Raw genomic sequence first — 23,807 nt, 5'->3', positions numbered from 1 at the left:
AAATCAACAGGAACTGACATGTTTTCAACAGGAAGTGACCCGGAAGTGACCTGATTTCAATAGGAAGTGACCTGGAAGTGACTTAGAATCAACAGGAAGTGGCCCGATTTCAACAGGAAGTGACCTATCAATAGGAAGTAGTCAAATTTCAACAGGAAGTGACCTATCAATAGGAAGTAGTCCAATTTCAACAGGAAGTGGCCCGATTTCAACAGGAAGTGACCTACCAATAGGAAGTAGTCCAATTTCAACAGGAAGTGGCCCGATTTCAACAGGAGGTGACCTATCAATAGGAAGTAGTCCAATTTCAACAGGAAGTGACCTGATTTCAACAGAAAGTGAGCCTTACTCCAGTCCTCAATCTTTCCTCCATTAATTTGTAACTCCCTCTCGAGGCAAGACAAACTCAAGTAGCTTTCTTTTACTGGTTTAATGAAGCGTCTCTCCATCTGACCGTGAAAACTGTACAAAAATAATAATACAGTACAATGAACAAAACGTATGGCTACACAATAGCTAATAAATTCACACAGTGAAGGGAAAACAAAATACCTCGTTGGCTGCTGCCACAAAAGAGGGAATTAAAAGGTCTTGAAATCTTGAAGTCCGTGTGTCCTTAACATAAATTGAACTGTACTGACCATGCGGTCACGCCAGCTGCATCGTTCCTTTTCCTCTTGAATGACCCGGAAGTACAACCCCGGAAACGAAAATGCGCGCTCCAAAATAACGCGAGACCTTGTATGCATCCAAAAATAAAGCAAATTTACATCTTCAATTATTGATGCTCAAAACAAACATACATTTACGTAAATGAACTTAACATTTTAAACACCAGAATGAATAATAATGAAATCAAACTGTGGATACACTTACACTCCCACCAAATTACACAAACATTGTGGAATTTCTTATTGAAAGTAACATATACCATTTCCAATTGGCTTCTCAAAGGTAAGTTAGTTGCAAACAGTTAAGTATTAATTAGATTCACCATAGTGTCTTAATCTGCTTCTATTAAAGTCACTATCTTGTGTATGGGTCTCTCTAGGTGGACTGTACTGGTTGTAGCCTTCCTTTTGCTATCGTATGTGGTGTGGCAAACTAGTAGCTTCAGCTTTCTAACCCTACCATCTTGCCCTGGGTAGACTTCAGTGACTCTTGCTAGTTTCCATTCATTACGTGGTTAATGTTCATCTTGAAGAAGGATTATGTCATTTACGTTAGAGTCCCTTCTACTTTTGGCAACTTCTGTCCTTTCTTCGATACTTGTAGACATTTGTGCGTTGCTTGAAACCATTGTGTTTAGTCATTCGCTTTACTCTCGCAACTGCCTGTGGAGATATTGTCCAGTCCAAGAACTTCTTCAAATTGTCTCGCAATGACCGCTCTTCCTTTGTCTCAGTGCAGCACAGGAAACGCTTGTGAAGTTCTTGGTCATCTTTGCTAACTTCTCCCACCTTGCACTCTCTTTGATGTGAACGTCTTTGCGAAACAAACTTGTGAGAAGCAATGTAGGACCACTGTTCAGGCTTCGTGCTGGTCTTATTGATTGGTAACTCTGGTCGTTCCTCTCTAAACGGAAGGGGCATCTCGTAGTGACCATTCACCTTCTGCGTGATGCTCTCCTTTGGCTTTGACAAGAACTTCAGGTCGTCTTGTGAGATGGGATTCTCTTCCTTCGCTCTTTCTGAGAAGTCGGATTCGATGACCTTGATAATTTCTGTAGCTGTTACTTCTTTTACCTTAATTCGACTTACATAGTGTACTTCTGTACGGAAGCTGGTAGAAGACTCAATATTTGGTGTCACTTGTCTCACTTCCATATGATGACTTATTCCGATGGCATCTCCGTAGTCCACACAGGGACTTCCACATCCCACAATGCTCCATCCTAGGTCTGTGCGTTGCGCGTAGGGCTGGTTTACTTTGCCGGAAACAACTTCTCTTGGTAGAAGTGCTTGTGAGCAGTTGTACCCGATTAGCAGGCCTACTTGACAGTCCAGAAGAGGCGCAATCCTTTCCTGAAGGTGCTCCAGGTGGGACCAGGCTTTCGCATTTTCATTTGTAGGGATGTGATCTCTGTTTGCTGGAATGAACTCCCTAGTATAGGCTGGTGGTAGGGAGATTTTCTTTCTTGAGTAATAGCCACGGATTTGTAGATTGTTCACCTTTTGTGAATTTACTGTTGAAGTTGTCGTCATTGTAGTCAGCTTGAGCTTGATATGATCTTTTTTGGCTTTCAACGTGTCAGCTACTTCGCTGAGAATGAAAGTTGAGTCGCTCTGAGAATCCAGCAGTGCATACACGAGGACTTCTTCAGCTGGACAAGTTGTAGTTGAGAGCCAGACAGGAAGTATTGCAGAGGTAATCGTGCCAGCCTCACCAACAATTGCTCTATGTGCTATGGCGACTGTAGTAGTTTGTTCAGGAGGGACACATTCAGGTTCCTCTTGACCTTGACTTTGCTTCTCTTTTGTTTGTGTTGGATTCTTGTCAACCTTGACTCTGTCCTCATGCAGGCAGGTTGGGTGCCGCTTGTGGCACACATCACACTCACTTCTGCTGCTGCATTTCTTTGAGTAGTGCCCAGGCTTGAGACAACCGAAACACAACTTATTTTCTTTAACGAAGCTTGTTCTTTTTGGAACTTCATCTTTCATGAATGTTCTGCATGTATGCAAGGTGTGTCCCTTCTTCTCACAAAAGACACATGTAATGACATCCTTTTCATCTATGTTTGTAGCTAGAACCTTTGCTCCCATGGTCTGGTTCCTTTTTCCACTTGTGGTGTCTGCGTCTCCTTGTTTGACTGACTGCAGAGAGGTGATTGGATGACAGGCAATCTTTACTTCTTTCATTAGGAATGTGACGAACTAACTGAAAGTGGGAAAATGTCCATTCTGTTCTTCCATTTCCACAGACATCCGATTCCACCTCGCTATCAACCAGTCCGGCAGCTTTGAGAGTATCTTCCTGTTCTCGTTGCAGTCGTTCAAGATTCCCAATGCCTTTATGTGGGTTATCGCGGCCTCACAACTGCGAAGGAAATCTGTATAGCTTCTCAGCTGTAGGCTTTCCTTAGGTCCTATTTTGGGCCACGTGTGAAGCTTGTCTCGATATGACTGTGCAATTGTGAATGGGTTTCCATATCTCTCATCTAAGAGTTCCCATGCGGCAACATAGGCTGATGGAGTGCCAAGTAAGAAATAGCCCTCAATTGCTTTCCTTGCTTCTCCATCCACATACCTACGAAGGTAGTAGAGCTTCTCATTTTCATTAATGTTCTTCTTCTCAATAAGCGCTTGGAATGACAGTTTCCAGTCACTGTACATCAACGGATCCCCTTTGAATACTACAGGCTCAGGGATTGGGATTCGGTTGGTACTCACTGCATCTGCTAGCACCTTGACGAGCTCTGCTGTACTTTCAGGTGAGGAGGACATCAGGGCCTTTGATGCAGAGAACACATATGGGGACGGAGGACTTGTAGAAGCAGGCACTTGTTTGACTGTTCTCAACTCACCACCCAGTATGTCTTTCTCTTCTTGTGCAACCTCCACCTGATCGTATACTTCGATTCTCGCTTGTGCTGCACTTAGACTTTTCATTGTCTCCAACTGCTGTACCTTTCTTTTCCTTTCATCAAGGGTTCTTTGGAGAGCTGCATGTTCTGCCCTAATTTGAGCTTTGATTTTAGCTTCCTCTTCTTCTATTTGGATTCTTCGTTTCAACTCTTCAGCTTCTCTTTCCAAACGACGCTTTACAGCTGCCGCCTCTTGTTCAGCTAATTTGTTCATTGACTCCTCTTGCAAGCGCTGTATTTCTTGTTGTTCTCTTTCTTGTTCTTGAGACACTTTGAGAACAGCATGGCTTGCAGCAGCCTCAGCAGCAGCTTCTTGTCGTCTTTCAGCTGACCCACTTGTATGTAGTGAGGACCTCTTAGAGCCAGAGATGAGAGAACAGACACTAGAGTTGAACAGAGAACCTACTTCAGGCCATCCATCATCTTCTTCAAATGTATGTCCATCTAGTTGTTTTGCGGCTCTGTGAGAGATGAAATTGGATACTTGGATGCATAGATCAACTCTCCGGCGAGTTTCCTGATCTGGTAATTCGATTTGCCGTAGTTCATCATATATGCACTGGACATCTGCAGCATAACTATGGTCTTCAGAAATGATGTGATGGAGTTCATCATCCGTCAATGGCTCTGTGACTTGTACTAGTTTCTTTCTGGCAAATTTCACACTGTATTTCCATTTGTCATATGCAAAATTGAATCTTCGTTTAAGACCTTTAATTTTCTCTTCTTGCATTCCTCTTCCTTTCTCTGTCAGAGTTCTGCACCTTTCACTTCTTATTTTCTTTTCAGAAGTGTTACTGACTTGACTCTTTTCAGGCTGCTCTTGAAAGTCTTCATCACTAGGAATATCCCTTAACTGCCTGGTAACCTGTTGTAATTCAACTTCACTATCACTGACTTCTGTATCAGTAAGCTTTCCTTTAGTTGACATCTTGTAGCAAACCTACACTTGTATGCAAATAAAAACTAAGAAAATTAATATAATGAATCTGTAAGCCAAAAACTATTACTGCTTGCTGTGTGACTACTTGTGAAATAAATTGCTTATTTCCTTTTAAATGATCTGAACTTATTTAAATGTATCAAAGAATTATTATTAACTTAAGTTAAATTTGTACTATAAACCTTAAAGCACACTTATTTTCAATACAATGCATAAACAGAAATTCAGTCGGCTTACTATCTTGAAATTCACACAAATATATATGCCCCAGTCACTAAATACTGCAAAATAATGAAAACTTGACAAATGTCGACCCCTATTGACTATTTGTAATTATTACAGTATCAATCCACAATTCACTCACACAGTAAATATAGCACAATTACAAAATCGCCCTTCCCTTAGACTGGTATCTTATCAACAGTCAAAGCTTTTCTTGTGGCTTCTTTATGTAAATGTAGCTACTATGCAATCTTCTTGCCTTGTATGTGTGTGAAATGCGAACTGCGCTTAGCTTTTCCCGTGCGCCATTGAAGCAATGACGTCACCGTTGTTGTCCGACGAGCTGTTCGACGTGCAGCGAAGCAGTCCGCGGCGCCATCTTGTGCCTTCTTGCGGTGGTGAAAATGTCGAGCTTTCTCTCTTGAACGTCACGTTGTCACTCCTTAGCCGCGGCGTTTCAACGTAGCAGCGAGGTTCACTCCTTAGCAGCGAGTTTTCACTGTAACTCCCTCTCGAGGCAAGACAAACTCAAGTAGCTTTCTTTTACTGGTTTAATGAAGCGTCTCTCCATCTGACCGTGAAAACTGTACAAAAATAATAATACAGTACAATGAACAAAACGTATGGCTACACAATAGCTAATAAATTCACACAGTGAAGGGAAAACAAAATACCTCGTTGGCTGCTGCCACAAAAGAGGGAATTAAAAGGTCTTGAAATCTTGAAGTCCGTGTGTCCTTAACATAAATTGAACTGTACTGACCATGCGGTCACGCCAGCTGCATCGTTCCTTTTCCTCTTGAATGACCCGGAAGTACAACCCCGGAAACGAAAATGCGCGCTCCAAAATAACGCGAGACCTTGTATGCATCAAAAAATAAAGCAAATTTACATCTTCAATTATTGATGCTCAAAACAAACATACATTTACGTAAATGAACTTAACATTTTAAACACCAGAATGAATAATAATGAAATCAAACTGTGGATACACTTACATGGTGCCTCCGACAGCACAAGCCGTGACGGGAAGACTTACACCGGCGCGTATTAGTGATTTCTTTTGGAGCAATACCAGTGCAATATCCTCCAGATCGAGGCAAAAGGGTTTACAATATGCAGTGGAGGGTTATAGTCATAATATTAAATTAGCCAGCGAAGGGGAAACACACAGGACGCACGCTAAATCTGAGAAAACCCCATGACCTATACTTCAGATGCAACCAGCACAGCATTATGGACCAGTCGTGCTCTTGTACTGCCGGGTAAGTTTTCTTACTTATATTAGTCTAGTATTGTTAAAATATGAGGATTACTGTTAGGTCAGCAAGTTAGCTAAACCTCGGTGTTTATAGCTAGCTAAACATTAGTGGGGGTTTTTTGTCTTTGAAAGCATCAGATCAGTCATTGTTATTCTTTGTCCATCATAAAAAAAATATTTATGTCACCCTACCCATGGATGTAATTCAGGTTATATGGCTGGATGGGATACTCCGGAGACGGGTGTCCGTTCACAAAATGCTGCATGAAAAATGAAAACAAGATAAGCTCGGGGCACTTATTAGGACGCTTAAGTTTGCCAAACTTGACGAAGCTTTGTGTTAACGTTAGCTCGCAACATTTAGACGAATGCAAAAGCTAACAGAAGACATTAAACTAACATTAACCACTGACTGAACAAGCTTAACTTAGATGGCAATGACATTCTAGTAATATATTTTATTCATTAATAGTAACTACAATAACTTTGATATCATTTTGTTATTGCCCCGAAAGCAAACTACACTACAGCTAGCTAGTTAGCCCGATAGAGTTAGCATAGTCTTACCTTAGCACAGTACGATTTACATACTCCGTAGGCACACCGCTTCATCATTTTGGAGGTCCGGAGCTTGTTAATGGTTGTCACTCTTCTTCCGTAAAGTTTTATGGTGGTTAGCAGTCTCGTAAGCCATCAAATAAAATCAATCAGACTATGGACGTCATCGAGAGCTGAGTAAAGCTTGACGGACTATGCTTACATAGCAACGGTTGCCAAATGTGTGATTGGTCAATGCTCGTTTGGGGGGGCGGAGTTTGCGAAAGGTCAATTACGGATACAACTCACCTGACTTTTGGCAGCGATATTCGGCCGAGCAAGAAAAGAAAAAGTGTAGTCAATACTGCATAGAATTTGCTGGCACTCGACTAGAACTTTTCCTGGCTCAAAGCTTAAAAAAAAAAAAAAAAAAAAAGACCAGAGACTCTTGGGTGGATTTACAGATTTACAGTCTGAGGTAAAACAGCAAGGATGTTTAAAAAAAAAAACTGTGCTCCTCATAATTCTGGGGTACATTATCACAATTCATTATAATCCACATTTATCCAGATTTCTCCTTACTTTGGAAGCATGTCTTATTTTGGTATATTTGAATTTGATAATAATGTCGATACACAGTTTCATTTGATAAATCTTATGATTATTCTAGCGAAGTTTTACATTCATAAGTCTAAATTTACACATAAGAAACAATCCTTTATTGATTTTTTTTTTTGTATCCATGAGAAATTATTTTTTGTCATTGTCTGGTTGTCTGTGTCCAAAAGCTGTAAAAACGTATAACTATTGCAAACTTATCATTTATTTATATGATTTTGTATCAAACTATTTTCTTTTCTTTCAGTTATACTATTGATTTTATTTGGTTTAGCTTTTGTATGTTTTAACTTTCCTGGCGTGTTCTATGTTCTAATTGTATATAGTGTATACAATGATTGTATTATTTCCCCCCCAATAGTTTGTATACTGATTGAGTGAATAGAGATTTAAAAAAAATAAAAAATAAACTGGGCTACTCGTATGTACAGGAAGTAAACATGTTTCTTCTTATTCGTCTGAGTGCAGTTTAAAGGTCTATTTATATTTATTATCCAAATGAATCTAGAATTAAACGTATAATTTTATGAGCTATTTTTAAATAATTTTTTAAAGTAAAATTAAATATTAACACTTTCGTGACATGAGATTTGTCCAACTGTAATTGCCGTAGATTTCACGTGACAGCAGAAGAGCTACTCCATTCCAGGCACGACGCGTTTACGCTCGGCTTCGCTATAAAAATAATTCAACACGAATTCGTACGGAACGAACTGACACATCGACACTTTGCCCCGTCACTACTTTATTGAAGTCAAACATAATTGCAACGTTTCGTGTCTGGTTCAGTCGTATCTCTCGGCCCTCTTTATTTTGCCTTAGCTTAGCTTAGCTTAGCTTAGCTTAGCTTGCTAGGCGCCAAAAAAACGAGACGCGTTTGCTATCGACAAATTGGCTCAGCAGACGTCAATCGTGAGCGTAAAGTGTCGTGAATATCGTGTGAAGATGTTCACAATGGCGAAAGTCAAGTACGAAGAGGAGCTTTGTGGAGCACAGGAGGACAACGAGCGACAACGTCAACTGCTGGACGCCGTTTACAAGCAGCCTCGAGTTGTGTTGAACAGAGCAGGTTTGTCACTTGTTTCATCGACACTTTTCAACCATATGTACGTTTTTATTTCTGTAATGACTCTTCACCGGGTCACTTTGTTACGATACACAGTTTTTTTTTCTTCAGTCGGTTTGGTACATTTCTCAGTCGATACGAATTGGATTTAGCAGAGCTACAGCTGAGGTAAAGCTAACCGCCTTTTCTTTTTACGCGGTCAAGTCAGCCGCCTTTTCTTTTTACGCGGTCAAGTCAGCCGCACTTCATTTTTTCTGTTCGCCCTTTTCTAGGATTTACGGTAGTGTGCTCGAAGAGACCTGCAGCAAAACTGGCGACATCTGCCGATGACTTGATGACAATGCTTGCTCTGAAGCCTCCAATTTCCACCAGCCAATCATAACGTAGCGGGGGCGTGTCCTGCCCCTGACTTCCGCCGCACGTCTACTTTGGTTTCAGGAGTCATCACTGCCGCGGCGGGCGGGTACATGGCGTTTAATCATTATTTCCGATTCGGTATTGAACTGAATGCAGCCTCCACACAGGACGCCCGTCACCATTTTGAAGGTCTACGACACCATTTGTTAAATGTCAGCATGTGTGTAAACTCGTTTCGGTGCGCGTTGATGCTTCTCGGCCTTAGTTAGCTTAGCTAATGTTCCCCCAGAGCTATTTCGGACCAACCGGGAAATATTTAACCTCACCATTCCCCATTTCATCTCGTCACTGGACAGGTGGTGAACGAGCGCACACCCTCTAGATGAATCGATTCTTAAAAAAATAAAATAAAATTCAATCGTGACAGTATTATCAACTCACCGTTGAAATTTGACTTGACCAAACCAATGTGTGTGTTCTTCTTGTGTCCTGCAGACGTCGCTGAGAAATATCTTCGTCCTGACGAACAGAAGGTGAAATCTCCTCAAGTGAAAGAGGAGGAGGAAGAGCATCCTTATTTTAAAGAAGAAAAAAAGTCCCCTGGTGTCAAAAAGGAGGAGGTTGAGGATGACGTCACCAAGTCACCAATGACCTTCAAGTCATCAATGACCTTCGCCCCTTTAAAGAGGGAAGATGAAGTCAAGGGTGAGAGTGAGGAGGGCACAGGGGCGGAGCCTCCAAACAGCATCTCAACTCCTCAAAACATGATTCCAGAAAGTGATGCAGACCACTGGGGACCATCACAAGCAAAAAGTGATGACATAAGGTCCCTTTCTTCTCATGATGATGATGATGATGATGATGATAGGTCGTGTCACACTGACGACAAATCCTGCGAATGTTCTCACTGTGGGAAAACATTGAGTTCAAAAGGAAGTTTGAAAATTCACTTGAGAAGACACACTGGGGAAAAACCTTTTTCTTGCTCAGATTGTGGCAAAAGCTTCTCTCGGAAGTCACTTTTAACATTACATTCAAGAACACACACTGGGGAAAAACCTTTTTCTTGCTCAGATTGTGGCAAAAGCTTCTCTTCGAAGTCACATTTAACAACACATACAAGAAGACACACTGGGGAAAAACCTTTTTCTTGTTTAGATTGTGGCAAAAGCTTCTTTCGGAAGTCACATTTAACATTACATTCAAGAACACACACTGGGGAAAAACCTTTTTCTTGTTTAGATTGTGGCAAAAGCTTCTCTTGGAAGTCAGCTTTAACAACACATACAAGAAGACACACTGGGGAAAAACTTTTTTCTTGTTTAGATTGTGGCAAAAGCTTCTCTGACAAGTCAGATTTAACAACACATAAAAGAAAACACACTGAGGAAAAACCTTTTTCTTGTTTAGATTGTGGCAAAAGCTTCTCTTGGAAGTCAGATTTAACAACACATACAAGAGGACACACTGGGGAAAAACCTTTTTCTTGTTTAGATTGTGGCAAAAGCTTCTCTTTGAAGTCAAATTTAACAAAACATTCAAGAACACACACTGGGGAAAAACCTTTTTCTTGCTCAGATTGTGGCAAAAGCTTCTCTTCGAAGTCACATTTAACAACACATACAAGAACACACACTGGGGAAAAACCTTTTTCTTGCTCAGATTGTGGCAAAAGCTTCTCTTCGAAGTCAAATTTAACAACACATACAAGAAGACACACTGGGGAAAAACCTTTTGCTTGTTTAGATTGTGGCAAAAGCTTCTCTTTGAAGTCACATTTAACAAGACATACAAAAAGCCACACTGGCGAGAAACCTTTTTCTTGCTCAGATTGTGGCAAAAGCTTCTCTCACAGGTCAGATTTAACAATACACACAAGAAAACACGCTGGTGAGAAACCTTTTTCTTGCGCAGATTGTGGCAAAAGCTTCTCTTTGAAGTCACATTTGACAAGACATACAAAAAGCCACACTGGCGAGAAACCTTTTTCTTGCTCAGATTGTGGCAAAAGCTTCTCTTCGAAGTCAAATTTCACAAAACATACAAGAATCCATAGTGGCGAGAAACCTTTCTCTTGCTCAGATTGTGGCAAAAGCTTCTCTCACAGGTCATATTTAACAATACATACAAGAAAACACGCTGGTGAGAAACCTTTTACTTGCTCAGATTGTGGCAAAAGCTTCTATCGGAAGCACCATTTAACAATACATACAAGAAGGCACACTGGCGAGAAACCTTTCTCTTGCTCAGATTGTGGCAAAAGCTTCTCTCGCAGGTCATATTTAACAATACATACAAGAAAACACGCTGGCGAGAAACCTTTTTCTTGCTCAGATTGTGGAAAACGTTACTCTGACAGGTCAAATTTCAAGAAACACACAAGATCGCATGGGAAGAAATCGTTCAGTTGCAGTGTTTGTGCTGAAAGATTCTCTTGTAAAAAGCTTTCTGAGAGACACGAGTGTGCTGGTGAGAATAGCAGCCATCTTTGAAGCTTCAAAAAAATGAAGGGAAGTGAATCTGATATGTTATTTCGTAATAACACAACATTCAAAGCTGCCTGGGGCCTGTCATAATGATTCACGTTCATTACTCAAATAAAAGTAGAGATATTAGGATTTCAGAAGACTTAAGAAGTATCAACTCCAGCGTCTTACTTAAAAGTGTAAATGTAATGCTTTCAAAACTACTCAACCTGTTAATATTAAGTTTTTGACGTTTACTGTTCATGTGTTTAAATGTCAATTAATGTCAGTTTTTTTTATGTAATTTTGGAAGCTATTTTTGTTTGTTTTGCTTCTGAATGTTGTTAATGGTTGTGTTTGCTGAAGTTCGTAGGTGTTGTGTTTTTTGCTTGCGTGAAGCACATTGAGTTAGTTTCCTTGTGTATGAAATCGAAATAAAACCACCTTGTGTTGCCTTGCAATTTTCCGCAAATCAGCGTCGAGAATACCTTCAGACACACAAAGCCATCTGGGATTCAAATTTGCTGTTGAACAGTGTCATCTCTGAAATGATTGACGTGATGGGCGTTTCGTCAACATTGAAGGAAGGTCCGTCAACGGCGGGCGTCCGTTTTTTTGTCGATTGGCGATTGACGGCTAACTTAAAAAAAAGGACGAATGAACCATTGACGGAAGTAAGTTTCCTTCCGTCAATGTAATCATCAATCCGTCACACCGTCAATTAACATATCCCAATGACAGACGTCAAATTCGTCAATAAATGTGTGACTGTGTGTAAGATAGATAATAGATATGTGTCTATGTGTGTCAATACGTCGATAATATAATCGATACCGTATGTGTCTATGTAGCGTCTTCGTCATTCGCCCCACCATGAGGTGTTCAGGTAGTTTTACGTAAATGTATGAACAAACGGCCGACGAATTTGTGCAGAAATTCAAACAATTGGCGATTGATGAAGGCACAGTAGGTTTTTTAATTGTGACGAGACGGGCCTTAAGTTTCCAGGAAGTTTCGGAATTTGTTGAAAAGAATCACCCAGAAAGAGTGTTTCACAACTAATTCATTTGTGCATTTTACTTGGATATGTTCCTCGCTGTCCATCAGCCCGTCAATGACGCTGATGCATGACGAATGACGGATTGATGATTACAATGCCGCTGAGATTCAGATATTGACGGATTTACGAAGACGGAAGATGGTCCTGAGACCGAGCAAGAGCTCGTCTTTTATATCGCCCTCAATATTCCAATCACTAACCTTTTACCTTTTTTGGAAGGTAAGTGTTGCGTCAAAACTTTGCTGGAGGAAAGTGTGAAAGCCACAGATGACAAAAACTGGCCTAAAGTCATTTGTATTACTTGCAGTACAAATAAATATTGCATATATCAATAAAATATCAGATACTGTTTCAAACATTTATTAATAGCTAGGGCGGGTACATTATAAGCTATTACAACAAATTAAACTCATCCCTGATAATAAACATTCAGTTAACCTCAACAAGCTTGTTCAACTTTGATGGCGAATTTTTAAACTGCACATTCAACACAACAAACTGGGGCTCTTTTCAATAAGTCCAATTTAAACAGGCATTTAAACTTTACGATTATATCGGGAAACAAAACACTGAAAAAAACGGGAATGAGACTTTCCAACTGCAGCAAAAATGGCGACATCTGCCGATGACTTGATGACAATGCTTGCTCTGAAGCTTCCGGACAATTTCCACCAGCCAATCATAGCGCAGCGGGGGCGTGTCGGGCCCCTGACTTCCGCCGCACGTCTACTTTGGTTTCCGGAGTCATCACTGCCGCGGCGGGCGGGTACATGGCGTTTAATCATTATTTCTTATTCGGTATTGAACTGAATGCAGCCTCCACACAGGACGCCCGTCACCATTTTGAAGGTCTACGACACCATTTGTTAAATGTCAGCATGTGTGTAAACTCGTTTCGGTGCGCGTTGATGCTTCTCGGCCTTAGTTAGCTTAGCTTAGCTTAGCTTAGCTTAGTTTAGCTTATCTTAGCTTAGCTTAGTTTAATTTAGCTCGCTAGCCGCTAACAAAGAGAAGCACATAACACGTGGTCAGGAAGAGATCAAGTGTGACTTTGTTGACACTATTGGGCCAAAATGTCTGCGCGAACGCCACCAAAGTACGACGAGGAACATTTTGGAGTAAAGGAAGAGAACGAGCAACATCTTCAACCGCTGGACGATGTTTGCCAGCAGCCTCGAATTGTGCTACACGCAGCAGGTTTGTACACTTCTTATTACTCTCCCTTGCTCAGCGCTACTATAGAGTTTAAAAAAACAATAAATGCAGTCATTACTGTACACAGTAATTCAATAAGCCGAATCGGAATTACAACTGCGCATGTGCGGCCACTGGCTTTTATGCTTCCTGTTTCGGGGTCGTTGCCGAAAAGAGTCATTATTTTTGATTTATTTATTATTATTTAAGATCAATAAAGTCAAGTCTAAGTCTTGTAAATTATATTTATATTTAATACTGTATATAAAGAGCAAGTGGAATAAAATAAATTCAAGACCTGTGGGTGGGATTTTTTTTATTTTTTTAACCACTAACATGATGAGCATAGACTATAAACAGTGCTGGGGAGAATACTTTCAAATTGTAATCAGCTACATAATGCTGAATCCTGTCTCAAAAATGTATTTTGGAACGTATTCTATTGCATCATTCAATGTAGGGGGGTATGGCAAAAATTTCATATCACGGTTCTATTAAAAAAATCAATCAATCAATCACAATCTCGATTTTATCACGATTCTTTTTTTTTTGCATATATTTTTAGGCTAATCTTCACATTTCTGAACATTTTTCTAATATTTAAAGCATATTTAAAATTTATATAAAACCCTAAAAGAGAAAAATTACAGCCATCTTAAGCCAACTAAGCTTTCTGAGCAGGTTGGAATTGAAATAGTGCAATGCATGTAAACACTAGTGTTGTTCCGATACCGCTTTTTGGCCCCCGATACCGATACCCAGCTTTGCAGGATCACCCAAGACCAGACCAATACTTGTGAGTAGTCACCGACACCGATACTGTTTCAATGAAGTATCGGCACCTCTGCCGATACCAGTATCGGTATCGGAACAACACTAGTAAACACAAATGGTAATGAACAGCCTCAGTTACTTCTTTCCACCGCTTGCTTGCTTGTTTTCGTTTCAAGACCAAATATTAAGCAAATGTGTGTTTCTGTAAGAGGTGTTCATTTGTGGAATAATTTTGGTAATGACTTGAAAAGATGCAAGTCAATCGTTGAGTTAAAAAAAAAAATGTTCAAGAGTATTATTTGGATCAGATGTGAACCGGTACAATTATAGAAATGAAATTAAATGTTCTTTTTGATTCCATTGTTTGGGTGATGAGGGTTGAATGTGCGAGTACGATGATGTATTGTTGCGGTGTGCGCCCAGGGGGTTCATGCACATGCGCTATTGGCAATTGTGTGTTGAAGTGGGGTTGTCCACATGAGTATGATTGCACGTTTTCTTTTATTGCGATGTGTTAATTTACTGTTGAAATACGATGTAAGGGATAAGGAGTAGGACTAGATAAGTTTTAACTTCTTCCTACTCCCTTTGGACATGTAAACAATTTCTAATGATTGTTATGAGGTTTTTTTTTTTCTCCCGATTTTTATTTGCTGTTTGTTTATGTTTGTATGTTATGTTTACATGCTCAATAAACTTCAAAACTTCAAACTTTTTTCATATGGAGTGCCCTTGGCAAATGACTGTGTTACCGTGGATTGGGTTAGCTTAGAGCTGCTAGCGGCTGGTTTCTGTCTCTGTTAGTTTTGGCTGTCTGCGTCCAGTTTCGGGGTCCGTAGGGAAGTCGAATCTCTGATTCTGATTCTGAGTCTGGGGAATCTGAGGTGGGCTCACCTATCTCTGGGGTCAAAGTCACTTCGGTGGTTGGAAAAAAGCTCCTCGGTGGCAGGGCCCGGGGGTGGATGAGATCCACACGGAGTTCCTAAAGACTCTGGATGTTGTGGGGCTGTCATGGTCGACACGCCTCTAAAACATTGCGTGGACATCGGGGACAGTGCCTCTGGATTGGCAGACCGGGGTGATGGTCCCCCTTTTTAAGAAGGGGGACCGGAGGGTGTGTTCCAACTATAGAGGGATCACACTCCTCAGCCTCCCTGGTAAGGTCTATTCAGGGGTGCTGGAGAGGAGGGTCCGTCGGGAAGTCGAATCTCGGATTCAGGAGGAGCGGTGCGGTTTTCGTCCTGGCCGTGGAACAGTGGACCAGCTCTACACCCTCAGCAGGATCCTTGAGGGTGCGTGGGAGTTCGCTCAACGAGTCCACATGTGTTTTGTGGATTTGGAGAAGGCGTTCGACCGTGTCCCTCGGGGAGTCCTGTGGGAGGTGCTTCGGGAGTACGGGATACCGGGCCCCCTGATACGGGTGGTTCGGTCCCTGTTTAGTCCACATTGCCGGCAGTAAGTCGGATTCGTTTCCAGTGAGGGTTGGACTCCGCCAAGGTGGTCCTTTGTCACTGATTCTGTTCATAATTTTTATGGACAGAATTTCTAGGCGCAGCCGAGGCGTTGCGGGGATCCGGTTTGGTGGCCTCAGCATTGCATCTCTGCTCTTTGCAGATGATGTGGTGCTGTTGGCTTCATCCAGCCGTGATCTCCAACTCTCACTGGAGCGGTTCGCAGCCGAGTGTGAAGCGGTTGGGATGAAGATCAGCACCTCCAAATCCGAGACCATGGTCCTCAGTCGGAAAAGGGTAGCATGTCCTCTCCGGGTCGTGGATGAGATCCTGCCCCAAGTGGAGGAGTTCAAGTATCTTGGGGTCTTGTTCACGAGTGAGGGTAGGATGGAGCGGGAGATCGACAGGCGGAGCGCCTGCAGTGATGTGGATGCTGTATCGGGCTGTTGTGGTGAAAGAGGAACTGAGCTGCGAGTGAGCAGTCTGGCCGGGGAGGCAGCCCCGACCCACCTTTTTGTCGGATAAATGTTTGGTGAGCCTCCCTTGTTCTGCTCTGGAGGTACATTGTCTTGAAAAAGTGGTTTTTGAAAATGTAATAACTTTCCTCATTGTGCCGCTCCCTTCTCATGTAAGTCGCTCGCTGCGCTGCCCACCCGAACGTCAGGGAGGAGTATCGATACTCAGAACTACAATATCGATACGGTACCATTTTTATTAATATCGATACATGTCTATGTATCGATATTTTGAACAGACCCCTACAGATGATGGCTGGATGTATCGTGTTTTTACGAACACGCATATAAAGGTACTTGTTCTAGTGTGGGTGCTGTAATTGGTGATCCAAGATCGCCGATCTTCTGCGCATGCGTGTCACCGATTGTGCAGGGGTTACCAATAGCGTCTTGACACAAATATCCAGTAATAAATACAGATGTTTTCTTTAGGGAGTCCTCTTTGTAAATCTCACTGGAACGGCACAAAGTTCCAGCGTCGTCACCTTGTCCAATGCAGATTGGTGACGCATCACTGACGATGACCTTCATCCAGTCATCCGCAGTCCATGATTGCCTCTCCTCAGCCCATTGCAGTCTTGTTCTTTTTTGTTTAAGCGTCAGTGACGTTTTCCTTTTAGCTTTCCTGTATGTAAATCCCATTTCCTTGAATCGATTTTGCAGAGTTCTGTCACATACATTGACTCCAGCTTCCTCCCGTTTCTTCTTCATTTGTCTCGTTGTGCATTTTCTGTTTTCAAGACATATGGCCTTTCGTTGTTTGCCTTGACGCTTAGATGTCTTCCTTGGTCTACCAGTACGCTTGACTTGAACAACCTTCCCATGCTGTTTGTACTTGGTCCAGACCTTCGATACAGCTGACTGTGAACAGCCACATCGTTCAACAAGTTTTATAATCCTGTCTTTCGTCTCAAGAGACATCTCCTTTGTTGGAGCCATGATTCTTGCCAACCCACTTGGTCCAGCAGCCCTCTAAGGTGTTATAACTGCACTGTTTTTAACTGCTGGATAACGAGCAGATAGCATTTGAGGCAGGTTCCCAATTAAGGAAAGGAAATTGACTGGGTGTCCTTATTTTCTGCTCAAAATGGAGTGATTGCATATTTTTTTTTGTCTCACAATGGAGTAATTCCATGTTTACTTCCCTGCACTTGCTCTTATAAAAGTAACATTGACCAGCATAAAGTTTTTTCTTCATTTCTTTTAGTGTTTCTGAAAACCAAGATGTTGCACTTTGGAATGACCTTACGACTGTTTCATGCTTTTTATCTGAGTTTGATCTACACAATAAAATGTCTGAGTGAGTTGTCCAAGACTGGTGATTCCATACTTTTTGCTCGGGGTTGGAGCTACGACTTCCTGTTGTTAATGCACGTAGGGCCGCCCATCATCTTACGTGTGTCTTGCCGGCGGCAACAAATTCATTCAAGCTTTTATTTAGCGATTTTGACGCAGTTTGTTTTGTTCCAAACACAAGACATGTAGCGATGTTAATTTTCTCCCTTTTCAGTCTAAAGAGACCACAAACAAACCCTCGGAAGCATCTTACTTAGTCGTGGTGAATTGGAGTAAACAATAAGTGTCCGTGCGAAACCGAAATATTTGTCCTGGACGTCCAGGTGCTGCAAATATGTTTCTTAAAATTGATTTGATGCATGCATTTTTGCGTCAACTGCTGTTTCTGGTCGACCAAACCGACTTGGTCGACTTTTATTCCCAGCCCTAGGCCAAGCCAAATGTGTGTTTTGTCTTTGTAGACGTCGGCGAGAAATATCTTCGTCCTGACGAACAGGAGGTGAAGCCTCCTCATGTTAAAAAGGAGGAAGAACATCCTTACGTCGAAGAGGAGGAAAAGCCCATTCGTGTCAAAGAGGAGGAGGTTGAGGATGATGTCACCAAGTCGCCACCGACCTTCGCCCCTTTAAAGGGTGAAGATGAAGACAAGGGTGAGAGTGAGGACGATGGCGGGGCGGAGCTTCCAAGCAGCAGCTCAACTCAACACATGACGACAGAAGGTGATGCAGAACACTGGTGACCACCACAAGCACAAATTCATGATGACATAAGAACTAGAGATTGACCTATATTTTTTTTTTCAGGGCCAATACCGATGGCGATTATTAGTAGTCAAGGAGGTCGAAAGCCGATTTTAAGTAAGGGGGGGGAATTAGTTTAAAAAAAATTCTAAAATACAAAAGCCAATCTTGACTTTGTTGGATTGTCTAAAAAGTGAAAGTAAGCAAGTAAATACCATATCACTCTAGTTTTCAAAGGCAAATATTTTTCCCATCTCTTATAAAGTGAACTGAAAATTTTGATCAATAGCTCCCAGACCCTAAACTGGTTTTAGATTGACCTTATTTCGGCCGTCAGATTTTGAAAAAGGCCAATGCCGATATTCGTCAAAATGCCCAATATCGGCGCCGATAATCGGCCTATATCGGGCTATGTTATATATATGTCTGTTAATATGGTATATAACTGTTAGGAATGTTCTCAATGTGGTAAAGCATTGAGCTCAAAATGGAGTTTGAAAGCGCACAAAACACGGGAAAAAAGTTTCGCTCAGAAGTCAACTTCTGCAACAGACAAAAGAACACAAACTGGTGAAAAACCTTCCGTCTGTCGATCAAAGTGCTCCATGTACGATGTTGTCACCAACCCTTTTTTTTTCAACTCACACTTGAAATTTGACTTGACCAACCCAAATATTTGTTGGGAGTTAATAATTGCACCTCGACCATCACACATAATCCGCTGTCACTTGTTCCTCTCGGCAACGAGTGAGCAGGAAGTGACAAGTGTTGTCCTGAAATGTAAAAGTAAATTCTCGACTAGACACAGAAAATTGCAGTTGGGGTCTTCATTGATCTCAAAAAAGCTTTTGATACAATGAACCTTTCTATTCTAGTAAATAAATTGGAACGATATGGGATTAGAGGAGTTGCTGGTGACTGGATTAAAAGTTATTTAAAAGAAAGGTTACAATATGTTCAAATGGGGCAGCACATATCTGGACAACTTGGCATTGCTTGTGGTGTTCCCCAGGGGTCCGTATTAGGGCCAATATAATTTAATATGTAAATTAACTCTTTTACTGCCACACGTTATCAAAAAACAACCCCCAAAGCCAGCGGATTTTTAGCATTTTAACTTATTTTTTTATGTAAACTGAATATTATATTGTTTTGCTACATATATAACATGGGTACCACAAGAAAGATCACATTCCATTCTTTCATTAGAAAAAAAAAGTGTGTTTCTACCTTATTCCGTTCTTTAGTAATCACCATTTGAAAACAGGTAATTTGAGTGACATTGAGCGAAAATTGAAAAAAAAAAAAAAGATACATTTTATCCACAACAGTGACTTTCATACTAATATTTTTAGTTTAGTGACGCTCCGTCAAATTAGGTTTAATGTGACAAAGGCTGTGATCATTCACGACAGCCTTGAAAACGTTCGATTTCATCAGATTGCGTCATGGTTCATTGTAATTCGCAGCTCTAGTTAGGGCCCGAGCAGCTTCCGCTGTGAGGTTAAATAAACTTGAGTTGAGTTGAGTTGAGTAATTCCATACACCGGCAGCCCATTGACAAGAGATACAATGCTGCCATCTGCTGGCCATAGTTAGTGGATGCTTTTGATTTCATAACTCATTGACCTGGCTGCGCTGCACTTGGATGTTGCACTGACCACTGATATATTAAAAACTAAAAATGTAGTTAACTTGAACTTAACGTTCATGGCGGCATACGTCGTGATTTTACTAAATGTTATTAAACGTTTTTGGCGGTCAAAGAGTTAATAACATTTTCAATGTGTCTCAGACATTCAAACTTGTACTTTTCGCGGATGACACTAATATATTTTATAGGGGTAATCATTATCATGAGCTTGTGAGTGCTGTGAATAATGAACTTGATGAAATAAAAATGCGGATTGATATGAATAAATTATCGTTAAATGTAGAAAAAACAAACAATCTTTAGTAAATCTAGAATACATTTTGAATCGCAGATAACTATAGATGGCATCCTAATTGATAATGTAAGTGAGATTAAATTTGTAGGTGTTATAATTAATAAATTTATCTTGGAAAGCCCATATCAGACACACAAAAAATAAAATCTCTAAATGCCTCTCAATTTTGAATAAAGTAAAGTCATGTCTTGATCAGGATTCTCTCCGTACATTATATTGTACGCTGGTCCTCCCTTACTTCACATATTGTGTTGAAGTGTGGGGTAACACCGACCAGTGTACAATAGAGCCATTCATCATATTACAAAAACGTGCTTTGCGGATTATACATAAAGTTGGATTTCTTGAACATACACACAATCTTTTTGCGCAGTCAAAATTACTCAAATTTAAAGATCTAGTTAAATTTAATACTTTGATAATCTGATATTAAGCATTTAATAAATTATTGCCAATTAATCTACAACAGTTATTTCAACTTAAAGAGTTAGTTCATAATTTGAGAGGATATGGAGAATTTATAATGTTTTTGTGTGTCAGTATGTGGTGTGAAATATTGGAATAGTCTGGGTACTCGACATAAGCGATCCCAAAATATTTTCAGATTTAAAATGTTATATAAAAACATGGTTTGGTCACAATATGTCGGAGGACCTTGAATTTATAAATACTTGGTGTAAATGTGTCCTTGCTGCTACTACTGCTGTTATTGTCTATTACTAAAGTTGATATGTATGTTTATGTCTTATTCTTGGAATATATAATGTATTACCATCGTTGGTATGAACCATAAGAATGTGATATCTGTTACCTACGAAAACATCACCATTATTAGCACTTAATAATTCAGTTAATGGTATGCCATTATATTGTCTATATATATGATAAAAACATTTTTAAGATAGAAATATTGTAACTTGCAGGAAGTACTGTATATTTGTAATTTTATAGATGAGAGACGGGGGTGGGATTAAATAAGTTTTCTTCTTCCCACTCCCTTTCAGGCAGAATCAAATTTTCCTCTTTTCTTATTTTTTTTTTTCTGTTCATATTATGAAACTACAGTATGACTTGTTGTTGCTGTGTTCAACTGTACACTATTGCGTGAAATAAATGAAAATGAAATGAAATGTGTTTCTCTTCTTGTGTCCTGCAGATGTCGGCGAAAAATATCTTCGTCTTGATGAACAGGAGGTGAAGTCTCATGTGGAAGAGGAGGAAGAGCATCCATATTTCAAAGAAGAAAAAAAGACCCTTTGCGTCAAAAAGGAGGAGGTTGAGGATGACGTCACCAAGTCACCAATGACCTTTGCCCCTTTAAAGAGTGAAGATGAAGACAAGGGTGAGAGTGAGGAGGGCAAAGGGGCGGAGCTTCCAAACAGCATCGCAACTCCTCAAAACATGATTCCAGAAAGTGATGCAGACCACTGGGGATCATCACGAGCAAAAAGTGATGATATCAGGTCCCTTTCTTCTCATGATGATGACAATGATGATAATCTGGATGGTAATGATGAACACGCTGATGGTGACAGGTCATGTCACACTGACAGCAAATCTTGGGAATGTTCTCACTGTGGGAAAACATTGAGTACAAAAGAAAGTTTGACAATTCACTTGAGAAGACACACTGGGGAAAAACCTTTTTCTTGTTTAGATTGTGGCAAAAGCTTCTCTTGCAAGTCATATTTAACAAAACATACAAGAACACACACTGGGGAAAAACCTTTTTCTTGTTTAGATTGTGGCAAAAGCTTCTCTCAGAAGTCAGCTTTAACAACACATACAAGAATACACACTGGGGAAAAACCTTTTTCTTGTTTAGATTGTGGCAAAAGCTTCTCTTGCAAGTCAGATTTAACAAGACATACAAGAATTCACACAGGCGAGAAACCTTTTCCTTGCTCAGATTGTGGCAAAAGCTTCTTTGACAAGTCGAATTTCAAAGCACATACAAGAAGACACACTGGCGAGAAACCCTTTTCTTGCTCAGATTGTGGAAAACGTTACTTTGCCAAGTCGGATTTAGAAAAACACACAAAGTCACACACTGGAGAAAGACCTTTTGCTTGTGCACACTGTGGCAAAGGCTTCTCTTACAAGTCATCTTTAACAGCACATATAAGAAGCCACAGTGGCGAGAAAACTTTTTCTTGCTCAGATTGTGGCCAAAGCTTCTCTCGCAGGTCAGCTTTAACAACACATAAAAGAATCCATACTGGCGAGAAACCCTTTTCTTGCTCAGATTGTGGCAAAAGCTTCTCTTTTAAGTCTCATTTAACAAGACATACAAGAAGACACACTGGCGAGAAACCTTTTTCTTGCTCAGATTGTGGCCAAAGCTTCTCTTCGAAGTCAAATTTAACAACACATACAAGAACACACACTGGGGAAAAACCTTTTTCTTGCTCAAATTGTGGCAAAAGCTTCTCCCGGAAGCCAGAATTAACGATACATACAAGAAGACACATTGGTGAGAAACTTTTTTCTTGCTCCGATTGTGGCAAAAGCTTCTTTGACAAGTCGAATTTAAAAGCACATAAAAGAACACACACTGGCGAAAAACCTTTTTCTTGCTCAGATTGTGGAAAACGCTTCTCTGACCAATCATGTTTCAACAAACACACAAGATCACATGGTGCGAAGGAACCATTCAGTTGCGGTGTTTGTGCTAAAAGATTCTCTTCTAAATATCTTGCTGAGAGACACGAGTGTGCTGGTGAGAATAGCAGCCATCTTTGAAGCTTAAAAAAATGAAGGGAAGTGAGTCTGGTATGTTATTTTGTAATAAAACATTGAAAGCTACCTAGGTCTGTCATGATTCACGTTCATTACTCAAGTAAAAGTATAGATTAGATATTAGGATTTCAGAAGACTTAAAAAGTATCAACTCCAGCATCTTAGTTTTAGTGTAAAAGTAATGCTTTCAAAACTGCTCAACCTGTAAATATTCAAGTTTTTAACGTTTTCTGTGAATGTGGTTAGACGTTGTCAATGTGTGTTCTTTTTGTAATTTTGGGAGCTATTTTTGTTTGCTTTGCGTCTGAATGTTGTTTATGGTTGTGTTAGTTGATGTTCGTAGGTGTTGTGTTTTTACTTGTGTGAAGCACATTGAGTTGCCTTGTGTATGAAATAGCAATAAAGCCACCTTGCTTTGCCTTGCCATTTTCCCCAAATAAGCGTTGAGAATACCTTCAGGGACACACAAAGCTGTCTGGGTTTAAAAGTTGCTGTTGAACAGTGTCATCACTGAAATGATTGACGCAAATGTCCTATTCTTTGTATACAATATTAAAAGAGTGACTGTAGACAAGCTGGCCAGGCTAACTCAAGCCGAGCTCAAACCACCACAGCGCCGTGCTAGCTAACGTGCCATATGCTAGTCTTTGGATGTACAACATGTACAATATTCAGATATAAGAACAAAATTGTATCCATATCCGATTTTTCAGTTTGCATGTAATAATGTACAAGTACCTCTTGGCAGCTTGTAAGGACGTCAAATCGAATGTTCCGGTGCTCTGGAATGCCCTCCCCTTGGAGGTCAGGGCTGCTACCTCTGTCGAAGCGTTTAAATTACTCTTGCATTTGGCTGAATGTTGTGGGCCTGGTGACTGCCGCTCGCTCTAGACTGTAAATTGAAGACTATTATTGTACAGGAAATATAAGGAACAATTGGTTTTATATCTAGATTATCCGCTCAATTCAACACATGTTCAACATTCATGTTCAAAACTAAAAAAAGAAATTAAAAAAATAAAAAGTCGATGAGT

General features: G+C 40.5%; 3 protein-coding genes across 3 annotated transcripts in view; 2 read left to right on the top strand and 1 right to left on the bottom strand.

Moving 5' to 3' along the window:
- Positions 1 to 389: 389 nt before the first annotated feature.
- Positions 390 to 5,610, bottom strand: LOC144011985 (uncharacterized). Its single transcript, XM_077511705.1, has 3 exons — positions 5,426 to 5,610; positions 553 to 5,335; positions 390 to 462 (listed from the first exon to the last, which is right to left on the bottom strand). Exon 2 carries the CDS (start codon positions 2,859 to 2,861, stop codon positions 1,236 to 1,238), a length of 1,626 nt encoding a protein of 541 aa, XP_077367831.1. The 5' UTR covers positions 2,862 to 5,335; positions 5,426 to 5,610; the 3' UTR covers positions 390 to 462; positions 553 to 1,235.
- Positions 5,611 to 7,854: 2,244 nt separating this feature from the next.
- Positions 7,855 to 23,807, top strand: part of LOC144012308 (uncharacterized) — a 78,739-nt gene continuing 62,786 nt past the window's right edge. The window contains exons 1-3 of the mRNA XM_077511726.1: positions 7,855 to 8,236; positions 9,086 to 10,882; positions 21,734 to 22,503. Of these exons, the coding sequence (XP_077367852.1) occupies positions 8,113 to 8,236; positions 9,086 to 10,882; positions 21,734 to 22,503 (2,691 nt within the window). The 5' untranslated portion in view covers positions 7,855 to 8,112. The remainder of the gene's footprint in view (positions 8,237 to 9,085; positions 10,883 to 21,733; positions 22,504 to 23,807) is intronic.
- Positions 12,908 to 21,584, top strand: LOC144001030 (uncharacterized). The gene is made up of 4 exons (XM_077494962.1): positions 12,908 to 13,312; positions 17,807 to 18,064; positions 21,191 to 21,477; positions 21,570 to 21,584. Exons 1-4 carry the CDS (start codon positions 13,189 to 13,191, stop codon positions 21,582 to 21,584), a joined length of 684 nt encoding a protein of 227 aa, XP_077351088.1. The 5' UTR covers positions 12,908 to 13,188.

Source organism: Festucalex cinctus, chromosome 1 (genome assembly GCF_051991245.1).
Source record: "Festucalex cinctus isolate MCC-2025b chromosome 1, RoL_Fcin_1.0, whole genome shotgun sequence".
Taxonomy (NCBI): domain Eukaryota; kingdom Metazoa; phylum Chordata; class Actinopteri; order Syngnathiformes; family Syngnathidae; genus Festucalex; species Festucalex cinctus.
The sequence above is the reverse complement of the archived record's forward strand: the minus strand, read 5'-3'. Positions and strand labels throughout refer to the sequence as shown.